The sequence below is a fragment of the Cannabis sativa genome, chromosome 7 (assembly GCF_029168945.1).
Source record: "Cannabis sativa cultivar Pink pepper isolate KNU-18-1 chromosome 7, ASM2916894v1, whole genome shotgun sequence".
Lineage (NCBI taxonomy): Eukaryota > Viridiplantae > Streptophyta > Magnoliopsida > Rosales > Cannabaceae > Cannabis > Cannabis sativa.
The window spans coordinates 16760945-16772926 of NC_083607.1; the positions used below are offsets into that span (position 1 = coordinate 16760945).

The window sequence follows — 11982 nt, forward strand, 5'->3', positions numbered from 1 at the left end:
GTAGATTACTAATTATTGTCAATATTCTCTTTAGGTACTTTACTTTTTATTTATATATATATATATATATATAATATATATTCTAAATTTTCCCTCACTCATCAACATATTTCTCGATGATCATGATTTATTTATTAGCATAAATTTTTTGATGTAGAAAAAATCAAATTTATAGCATAAATACCTAAGTAAATTGTCACGTGACAATTTTTGATTGATCCAAATCATTAAATTTTTATATTTTTTTAAAAAAAAATAGTTTAAATATACCAATAAAAAATGACATGCGGATAATGACTTAACATGTCAAAAACTAAATTTAGATATTTATTTACAATCTGGAGTTAAACTTAAGTATCTATATATCTTTATATATTAAAAGTGCCTATCTAACGACATTTCTTGGTTTAACATTCTTGGTTTAACAGAATATACTTAAAAATAAATAAAAGAATATTTTGTTAAATTTAACGATTAGGTTTGATCTCCCGTTAAAAAATAAACCCAAAAAATTAAACAATCTTTTAAATAAACAATCTTTTAAATATTAATAATCTACATATCTCTCTAACAAACCTATGTTGGGAGAATATTAATAATTTTTTTTATTTATTTTTTAAAAAAGAAAAATATAGATAAAATATCTAGAAAAGATAATATAAAAGAAGATTGATTGTGTTGGCTTAGAGATTTTTGGGCTTGGGCTTAAAATAATAATAATAAAAAAAAAGAAGAAATGGGCTGTAATTAGTATTTACCTTATATGTTTGTGCTTATTTTTAGTTTTATTTTTAATTTTACCACCTAGAGGAGAATGTTGAAAAATATTAGAATATGAAAATATTATTGGTGCTTATTAGTAATTTGCAAAGAATGTGAAAGTCTATAAATATATAGTTGTGTAGCTATTATTAAATATGAAATGAGATAATAGAACTTTTTTCAATTAGAAGATTAATGTACATTTTACTATTAATAACATACATTATTATAACACAATTATGTTTTACTTACTAAATATACTGACACATATTTTATTTTTATAAAACAAATCGTTCAAATAATTATATTATTTTAATTATTAATTAAAATAAAAAACTAAAATATTAAATAAAACTAACACTACGTGGCTTGACACGTAACAATCACCTAGTATATATATATATATATAAAGGAGAAGTATGAGGCGGTGACGTGGCGGTCTAAAATTACTCCAAACAATCTAAACTATTCTCTTATTAATTCACTTTTTAATTTTTTATTCAATTTATAAATATTAATGAATTAATTAATTAATAAAAATATCTAATATTAAATTTATACTAATTTTTAAAATAATATATAACCTTAAACTTATATATAATTTTATCACATTCACTCTATCTCACGTTCCTTTCTATCTTCTTCTTTTCTTTTTCTATTTTTTTCTTATATTTTATTTTTAGTGTACAATCTTTCTCTAATCTTATATATTTTTTAAATCTTTTTTGTTTGTTTGTGTAGAGTACCTTGACGAATAATAAACAGTAACAATGACATCAATAGAAAACATCAATGCATCGATTTTCTATTAGTATTTCTTTTCTTTCTATACATTATAATATATTTTTTTAAATTACTAATTATTGTTAATATTTACTGTTGGAAAAATTCTCATTACAAGAGAGAATAGAAAGATTACAATCAAAATAATCAAAATACAAATAAAAGTATTTCATCAAGATTACAAGAAAGCTAGAGAAGAAGAAGAAGGATAACACACAAAAAGCTTGACCAAGGCTCAAGGACCTTTGTCCTAAAAGTCATTTCCTCCCTCATATGGACACTTAGGGAAACTCTAGAAATGCTCTTAAGGATTTATCAAGCCTCATATGCTTAGCCTAGTGTCTAAGGATGAGCATATCCTCACAAGGTTCTAACCACAACAAATGGTTTCAACCACTTCTCATGCAAGTGAACAATATGGCCTCTATTTATAGAGTTTTCACTCTCATATGAACATGAATGACCACCATAAAGCCCTTGGATGTTACCAATCATAAATTGGGCATTTATGTTATTAATTGGGTGATTTGGAGGAGTTTTCGGCTGTTACAAAGGCTCTCAAACTTTCAAAAACGTGGGCAATAATATGCTGAAAAATACAGTAACTAGTTACTAGTTACCATTTTTTTCAGCTTTGGCCAATTCTTTTCCAAAGTGTTCAAAATCATTCCCACTTGATTTTGAACCATTTATACACCTTATAAATGAATAAATCAAGTCTCCAACAACAATATTTTCAATAACTATCATTCATTCATATTCATAAACAATTAGTAACATCTTTTACTAATTTAAGAGTGAAAAAAGAGATGAGAGTTACATATTCAAGTGATCATCAATTTAAAGGATTTGCAACTCCAATTTTGAGATCATTCTACACAAATTTTGTAACTCCATAATGTATGTTACAATTTGACAAAATTAATACTTTGTGACACTTAATTATTTATAACTTAATTATTTAATCTACATATTATATTATATAAAATAATATAACATTCCCCCACTAGATTAAATAATATCTCATCAAATAATTTTGTAACACAACATTTTATTTAATCAATCAAACATTATATTACGGAGTAATATAATATTCGCCCACTTGATTAAATAACTTCACTCTAATAGAAACCATTGCATTTGTGCATAGTGTAAAATGTCTTTCGACTTGAATTTTACCTTAGTGTAATTATTACAAAGTTTATCGAAATTTTAGTTGCCGTAGCATTGAACCACTATTTCTTGATAACAAACCGGTGATAACACACACACATTTGCTATGTTCACTCAAGAACCTTATGGATTGCTTTTGCACCGTTAATGGCCATGCGCACAAATCCAATTCATGGACTTTCTAGAGAATAATTCCCAATTCTCATAAGAGGCGGCACCACCCCTAGTCCATATAGGTGGAGTTTTAGTGTCTCACAATACTTACACTTTCTTAAGCTTAAGTGAGTTTTCTTAAGCTTAAGCTCCATTAAAAAATCTTTCAGTTTTAACCCTCAATTTTCACCACATGTACTCATCATAGATGGGACAATTGAGTACCACATTCACTCTATTGATTTGTTATTACCTATTGAACTTAAGACTAGATTTTTACTAGTGTTAAGATAGGTTACCACCAACGAGCAAATTGTTAAGGGAGTTTAGGTCCCATCCCTCGAAATTCATGCTTTAATCTTGTATGAAGATTAAGCGATTTGTTAACCTCACACTTTTGATTCCAAACGAATCATGCTAGCCAAATATATAGTGTTCACTTTGTGACCACTTTTCTCCTTAAGTACTTAAGCTTTGAAAATTCAATCATAAAAGATTAATTTTCACACAACTCAAATTCTCAACAATTTTGATATCAAGCATATCAAAATTAAACATTAATTTAGACACCAAACATGTCTAAATTACACACTTAACTTTATACATCAAACATGTCAAAGTTATACTATATTTAAGACATCAAGCATATATCTCAAATATATACATTTTTAGTTTTAGACACTAAACATGTCTAAACTTCTCATATTGGAGTATGCACCCCACTATCTTAAATTTAATTTCCTTCTTGAAATTATTACCACCAAATTTTGACACTAAATATATCAAAATTTCACATATGCACATAACAAAATATTAATTTAGAATATGAAATTCAAAACCACACATATATAATCAATAATTTCTCAATAAATTTGATTATATTCAAATCTCACCCCCACATTTGACCATAAAGTGAAAATACCATGTATCACTTTAAAATAAATCTCTTTATTTTATTTTGTTCTCTACACATTATCTTTCAAAATAATCTGCACTCAAAATTATCATGAACCTTTCGATATCACATGATAATCTCTCCAAATACCACTTACAAATTAATAGAATTATTTTATCCATTATTTGTCCTTTATTAACAAAATTATACTTAAAATTTGTTAATAGATAACACAAAATTCACATAATGATAAAATTGCTTCTTCAATTTTATGGTTATCTCCTCATTGAGATTAGTCCAAAGTTAACAAAATTACTTCTCATCAATTTTATTTCACCACTTTACTTTTCAAGATTCAAAATTGCTTTTCCAATTTTATAATCTTTTATCTCATTATTTGAATCCACAATGATCCACTTTCTTTGAGTCTAAAATTGTCCTTCCAATTGTATGAGCTCATTTCACAATATATATCCACTTTGATCACTATGCTCTTGCTATGAAAAGAACAAACACAAAAAAGTGTAACTCACATAGTTCACTTTTTCTTATCTCATAAAATGAGATGATTATCACCAAAGTAGAACTTCATTTCCAAGTAACTATCTTTAATCATAATATAGTTTCACAATAATAATGATAGAAAGAACACATTTTTCTTATCATTATCTCCATTATCATACCATATAGTACATATATTAATATGATAATTTATATACATATATTAATACACAAAATTAATATATAACTCCCATAAAATTATAACTCTCAAATAATTTTATATTAATTAATATTGTATATATGTTACCATACTATCATAAATAACATATACAAAATATCAATATTAATTCCACAATTAAATATATATATATGTTACATATCATATATATTAACATACAAATACATTAATATGCATCTACACAATATATATATATATATCATGTATGCATGTATATAGAAATCACTATTTCTACATATTTATTCTCACAAATATATATATGTAATTATATCTCATGCTCATCATATAAAATACATATAACTCACATATGTCACATATTATATGATATATATATATGTATCTCTCACATATATACATATAATAATATGTTATAATCTCAATTATAATATTATATATCACTATATATAATAATATAATATACACATATCATATATATTAACATGTAAAAACTTTATACCAAAATATCATATCTCATCATATGAATATGTTAATATATTACTATTAAATAAATAAGATATCACAAAATAAATCTACCATGCTTACCCATGGATGGCTTGAATCTCTTACCACGTATTTTCTTTCTCATGATCTTGATTGATGCTCTCCCCCATGAATAATTTTTTTTTGATTGTTTGACCTCCATGGCATGTCTTTTAGAAAGAAGAATATGCCACATAAATGACTTTTAGATTGTTGGAAAAATTCTCATTACAAGAGAGAATAGAAAGATTACAATCAAAATAATCAAAATACAAATAAAAGTATTTCATCAAGATTACAAGAAAGCTAGAGAAGAAGAAGAAGGATAACACACAAAAAGCTTGACCAAGGCTCAAGGACCTTTGTCCTAAAAGTCATTTCCTCCCTCATATGGACACTTAGGGAAACTCTAGAAATGCTCTTAAGGATTTATCAAGCCTCATATGCTTAGCCTAGTGTCTAAGGATGAGCATATCCTCACAAGGTTCTAACCACAACAAATGGTTTCAACCACTTCTCATGCAAGTGAACAATATGGCCTCTATTTATAGAGTTTTCACTCTCATATGAACATGAATGATCACCATAAAGCCCTTGGATGTTACCAATCATAAATTGGGCATTTATGTTATTAATTGGGTGATTTGGAGGAGTTTTCGGCTGTTACAAAGGCTCTCAAACTTTCAAAAACGTGGGCAATAATATGCTGAAAAATACAGTAACTAGTTACTAGTTACCATTTTTTTCAGCTTTGGCCAATTCTTTTCCAAAGTGTTCCAAATCATTCCCACTTGATTTTGAACCATTTATACACCTTATAAATGAATAAATCAAGTCTCCAACAACAATATTTTCAATAACTATCATTCATTCATATTCATAAACAATTAGTAACATCTTTTACTAATTTAAGAGTGAAAAAAGAGATGAGAGTTACATATTCAAGTGATCATCAATTTAAAGGATTTGCAACTCCAATTTTGAGATCATTCTACACAAATTTTGTAACTCCATAATGTATGTTACAATTTGACAAAATTAATACTTTGTGACACTTAATTATTTATAACTTAATTATTTAATCTACATATTATATTATATAAAATAATATAACATTTACATCATAAATTACTTTTTTTTTTTTAATGATAGGATCTTTGAGATTCATGAAAAGTCATAAAAATACTATTGGAATAAAGTTGAGGATGAAGATGGTAACATAACATCATAAAACACTCTACACTAATTTCTCTCTTTTTTTTAATATTTTTTTTTTTTAAAAAAAGTATGTATATCTATATATAAAACTAAAATATGAGTACACTACTTAATTAAATTAATTTTTTTTATCATGACAGATAGAGTATACTTCTTAATTGATTTTTTTTCCTTCACTAGGTTAAAATAATGGATTTTATGGATAACAATACACAAGCTTTTACTTTTATTTTTAATAGATAGATTTTGAGCGTGTAAATTTTAAAAGAAAAGCTTAAATACAATTTTAGTCGGATTCTTCATTTAAAGTTTAGCAACAAAGTTCAAAAAGAAGGAAAAAAATAAATTAAAGGTCTTTATTTTATTTTGCCTACTAAATATAAAATATTAAATAGTGTGGATTTAGTGAAGTTGTTGAGATTCAAATTTTGAAATGTACTTTAACAAAAAAAAAAAAAAAAGAGAAAAAAACAGGATAATTCTAAAAAGGGTAAAATATTACAAAAATACTGTGGGCCGGCCCAATCAACATTTATACAGCCCACATTGAATATATTACAAAAATACCACCTGACCTATACCTTCAGCCGCACGTCACGAACGGAGACGATGAAGGAACCTCCATCGATCCAGTCGGCTACGCAACCAGAATGAAACCAGATCGAGCGTAGAACAACCATAAATTCCGGCAAATTTCGATAGGAAACGAACAAATCCAAGGATCTAAACAGAATTTTTTTTAAAAAAAAAAAATTAGAAAATCGTGGAGAAACTGAAATTAAACATTTGATTTCGGTTTTCTATCGTGCAATATCACTCAAACGAGCGTCGAAAATCCAGATTGAAGTAATGTAAATCTATATTGAACAGATCTGGGGCTCCCCCTCAAATCCAAAAAAATATGAAATGAATTTTTTTTTAACAATGATATACGTCATACACAGTTGCATTCTGGTTGATTCACTGGTGTACAATAGGCAATTCAGATTCTTGAAACAAAAATAAGAATTGATTCTAATTAAGGAACTACATGATACGAATAAGGTTTTTCTTATTTTTTTTGCGTTGCCTTACAGTTGCATTATCGTTTTAAAATGGTTTACAAATCATGAAGAAGTGTCGCTTGACGAGTACCAAAAGCTAGCAGATATAGAAGGTACGATTTATGTAAATGGTGGCAAATTAGTTTTATAATAGTTAGAAATTGATCTGATTCAAATAAACATGATGAAAAGTGACAATGAGTAACAACTATGTAATTTTGAGTAAAGAGTTGTGGTTTTTAAGTTGATTTACAGTTGTATAATCATTTAATAATAGTTTAATTGTATTTTTTGCAGGAATTTATTTTAGAAAAGAGAAAGGATAAAATAGTTTGAGAAATGGTTAGTTTCTGAAATATTTGTTGAAGTTTCTTAATAGTTTTATTCTCGTTTCTTTATAGTTTATTAACAACAAATAAAAAATGGCAAAAGCAGGAATCAGGACAGGAAATACAATACTTGAACAAAGGAACAGAGATAGAAGTAAGTTTGTACTCTATTTCATAACAGAATCAAACCAGTTTTAAAATTCGTTGCCTTGCACTAATAACCATTGCAAAATCACAGGAAACGAAAGACATTCCATTCCTAGTCTTCTACAATGGACAATTCGATGATCGAATGAATTATGAAAATTATGAAGCCAGTGGACATTACATTTCAGCCAATTGTAACTATGAAGATTTGCAACAAAAACTCAAAGATGTCCTGGAGTGCAACCAAGAAAATACTGTTTTGCAACTGAAATATCAAGTGAAGGAAGGATACCAACCATTGAGGATAAAGAATGATCAAAGCCTGCATTTCTACATACAACTCAAACTGAAGGACCCCGACTTCACAACATACTCATTGTGTATGAATGTCATCCACAACCCAACAACAACCATCAATGCATCATTCTTGGGAAATGACAATTCATTAATTACACATACAAGCACCTTCGAACCGATCGAATACAATGCAGCAACAGCAGAAGACTCAACAAATCAACAACATACAATTGAAGCTACAGTACCGGAATATGGGGGAAAAAATTTTGACTTCATGGACTATGCAAAACTTGTGGCAGAGGAGATGGTTGAGCAACTGGAAAACAACAAAAACAAGGAACCAGAAATCACAGATTATGACGAACTACTAATCACAGATCCGCAACATCCTGAAATAGAAGAAGCACAAATATACAAAGACAAAGAAACACTGCAGAGTGTGCTTGGTTTCTATGCAATTAGGAACAACTTCCAATTCAGAGTGAAAAAATCATGTGCAAGAACAACAAGATTTGTTGTTTGGATCCAAAATGCAAGTGGGCACTAACGGCATCCAGAAACGGGCCAACAAAGTCATTCATCATTCAAAAGTACGACAGAAAGGTGATACACACTTGTGATCTAAACATAAGATTTGCCGACAAAAGACAAGCTACAACAAAATTGATTGGAAACTACATCAAGCCACGGTTTACCAACATAAAAACAACTTAAACGCCACAAGACATCAGAGGAGAAATGAAACACAAGTATGGGGTGAGAATGAACTACATGAAAGCATGGAGAAGCAAAGAGCACGCGCAAGAAGAATTACGAGGAAAAGCCAACGAATCATACAAGCTGCTGCCCGGTTTTTTGCACATATGGCAAAAAACTAATCCCGGAACAATAGTGCACATGCAAACAGAGGATGACAACAGCTTCAAGTACTTGTTTGTCGCACTGGATGCTTCAATAAAAGGATGGAAGAAATGCAAACCTATAATAGTTGTTGACGGAACTTTCCTTAAATCAACATATGGAGGTACATTGCTCTCTGCTTGTACACAAGACGCAAATGGGCACATTTTTCCACTAGCTTTTTCTGTTGTGGATTCAGAAAACAACAACTCATGGCAATGGTTTTTCACAAAAGTAAGAGAAACATATGGAATTAGAGAGGAACAGTGCTTGATCTCAGGATAGACATGAGAGCATAATTAAGGCAGCTGCTCAAGTATTTCCAGAAATCACGCATTGCTATTGTGTATACCACCTGTTAAGCAACCTAAAACCAACCTTCAAGAAGAATGCAAGCAAGCTGGATAAACCATTCTTCGCTGCAGCCAGAGCATACACAGAGAGGAAATTTGAATACCATATGAGCGAGTTGGACAGCTTGGACATCCGTGTCAGACCATATTTACAAAAAGTTGGATACCACAAATGGTCAAGATACCACTGCAAAAACAACAGGTATTCAACTATGACTTCAAACATTGCTGAATCTCTAAATGCAGCAAACTTAGCAGCTAGAGAGCTACCAATCACAACACTGATGGAGTCATTGAGAGCTTTGATACAACAATGGACATACACAAACAGGAAAAAAGCACAGAAAACAACAACATTTTTAACCCCTACAGCAGAGAAGAAATTAGTCAACAACTTTGTGGACTCATTGACAGAAAATGTAATAATCTCTTTAATATTTAAGTTGCATTATAGTTTCTAAATAGTTTATTTTCTGTTTTTATACATAATAACAATTTTATAAATCTACTTAATCCGCAGGTAAAACCAATAAATGAGACCATGTTCAAAGTCGTAGAACTAACCAGATCATGGGTCATCAACCTCAAAGAGAAAACATGCAGTTGCAACCGATTCCAACTTGACGAGTTACCGTGTGCTCATGCGCTTGCTGTTATAAAAGAGATGAACTTGAATGTTTACAACTACTGTTCAGGTTATTACACCACAAGAACATGACTTGAAACATACAGCGGCTCAACATATCCGGTACACAATCACACAACATGGGATGTGCCACAAAACATAAAAGATATCATTGTTCTGCCACCAAACCAGAAAATAAGATCTGGAAGACCAAGGAAACGAAGGTTTTTATCTGAATGGGATACAAAAAAACATAACAGGTGCAGCAAATGTGGTCAACACGGACATAATCGAAAGACATGCAACAATCAAGCAATAAAATAGATACATATGAAATATTTGAATTGTTTAATTTTGTGTGCAAATTCAAACAGGTTGATGTGTTATGTTCTAAATACATGGGATTTCATTTTTTATGAAATTTGAAATAGTTTTTTAATAGTTGCAACATCGTTTTGTCACAGTTGAGACACTTCGTAAATATTAAGTACAGAAATAACTTCTTCTTTACAGTTTTAAAAGCAGTCAGGTAAGAATTGATAAAACATAACTAAATAAAGGAAAAAGGAGCAATAAAAAAATAGAGAATAAAAATACATTCATAGCACAATTTAAAAATATAAGTACATTGTTTGTATTCAGTTGGATAATAGTTTCTCTATAGTTGTGCGACTGTATATAAAAACTTGAACAATTAGAAAAACATACAACTTTTGCTGATACAAACCTATACAATAAACATATTATAAGGACTAAATGTCAAATCTCCTAAAAGTTTTAAACCAGATCCAGAGTATAAAACCAAATATAATACCTATATTCAACCAATAACACTAACTATTGTCTGATAATAGATTCAACCAATAACACAAAATAGTCACCAAATTAAAAGACCCTATTTTTTCAATTTAAAAGCCTTAGAAGACTTGCTTTGCTTCTCATCCTCGCTATCAATGCTTTCATCAATTTTCCTTTGGCCATATGAGAAGAAAAGTGCAGCAAGCCGAGTACGATAAACTTCGATATCAAAGTCCGCAGGAACATCCTTTCCATGGATAAAGAACTCGGCAAATGCAGCAACATATGCTCCGCAATCACTATAAAAATAGAAAAAAGATAAACAGTTTAGCAACTAAAAAACAAGATAAAATAAACTAAAAAGAAACACTCACTTTTTCTGCTGAGACGGCAGACCACTAATCTCCACGATTCTTAAAGGAGCTGTAGGGTCAGAACCTAAAGCAGGAGCATGTGACCTATTCTTCCAGAAACCAAGTAGATCAAAAAACAAAGGCAGCAACACAGAATAAGCCTTCATGGCATTCCTAGCTGCAACATTCATTTTCGCAGTCCTTAGAGAATTATACAGAAACAGAATCCCTTCATTCAAGTCAAGACGACCAAACACCCAATGACTTTCCCTCCTTAGATTGATGATGAATAACACATGATCGGCTTCATACCAAGGCTTAGAACACGAAATGCGCAAACCTCGAATGTAATGCGCTATTGGGTGGGCAGTGTGAATGTGTGACATCTTAGTCTTCATTGACTTGGCTTTGTTATATTTGTGGTACAAAGCTTGGATGGAATCATCACAGAGACAATCAGTTGTCGCAAAATTCAACGTCACAGCGGAAGAATATTTACCTTTTTTCCTAAGGTAATAAAATATGGTGTTCATATGCTGAAACAAAAACAACACAGAAACACAAATGAAAAGGTTGAACAACTGTTTAAAAACTGTAATACAGTATCAAAACTTAAAAACATTTAAAAAGCAACTGAAAACCAACAATCATAACTACAATGGAAAATGGAAACTTTACCGAGTCATTTATAAACATGTCACATGTAGCCAAATGATAAAACCAAGTTTTATCCTCCACATAATCAACACCTAGCCTAAAACCCGGGGTAAATTTTGCGCCATCAATATAACAATTGTAATGCCTAAAACAACAAAGAAACAAAAAAAAAAAAAACATAAAAACCAGAATAAATCTGAAAAATAAAACAGAATACAAATACAGATTTAATAAAAACAGTCACCTAGGATGTTTAAGCAAGCCTTGACCAATCCAC

At 29.7% G+C, this 11982-nt stretch overlaps 2 protein-coding genes across 3 annotated transcripts; both read left to right on the forward strand.

Annotated features, from left to right (window-relative positions):
* The first annotated feature begins 7286 nt into the window (after nucleotides 1-7286).
* LOC133029340 (uncharacterized) lies at nucleotides 7287-8751 on the forward strand. 2 transcript variants are annotated; one of them, XM_061101874.1, is made up of 3 exons: nucleotides 7287-7359; nucleotides 7682-7729; nucleotides 7814-8751. In XM_061101874.1, the coding sequence occupies exon 3, from the start codon at nucleotides 7868-7870 to the stop codon at nucleotides 8564-8566; it is 699 nt and encodes a 232-aa protein (XP_060957857.1). In that variant the 5' UTR covers nucleotides 7287-7359; nucleotides 7682-7729; nucleotides 7814-7867; the 3' UTR covers nucleotides 8567-8751. The 2 variants fall into 2 exon arrangements, with proteins under 2 accessions (XP_060957857.1, XP_060957856.1); XM_061101873.1 differs by lacking the exon at nucleotides 7287-7359 and having other exon boundaries at nucleotides 7366-7729.
* A 462-nt stretch (nucleotides 8752-9213) lies between these two features.
* LOC133029341 (uncharacterized) lies at nucleotides 9214-10340 on the forward strand. Its single transcript, XM_061101876.1, has 2 exons — nucleotides 9214-9691; nucleotides 9793-10340. The coding sequence occupies exons 1-2, from the start codon at nucleotides 9380-9382 to the stop codon at nucleotides 9988-9990; spliced, it is 510 nt and encodes a 169-aa protein (XP_060957859.1). The 5' UTR covers nucleotides 9214-9379; the 3' UTR covers nucleotides 9991-10340.
* The last annotated feature ends 1642 nt before the right edge of the window (nucleotides 10341-11982 follow it).

Bases quoted from the DNA above. Each gene is read 5' to 3' on its own strand.
- LOC133029341 (XM_061101876.1), top strand. From the start codon at position 9,380: ATGAGCGAGTTGGACAGCTTGGACATCCGTGTCAGACCATATTTACAA. The intron at 9,692-9,792 runs GTAATAATCTCT...CTTAATCCGCAG, and splicing joins TGGACTCATTGACAGAAAAT to GTAAAACCAATAAATGAGAC.
- LOC133029340 (XM_061101874.1), top strand. From the start codon at position 7,868: ATGAATTATGAAAATTATGAAGCCAGTGGACATTACATTTCAGCCAAT.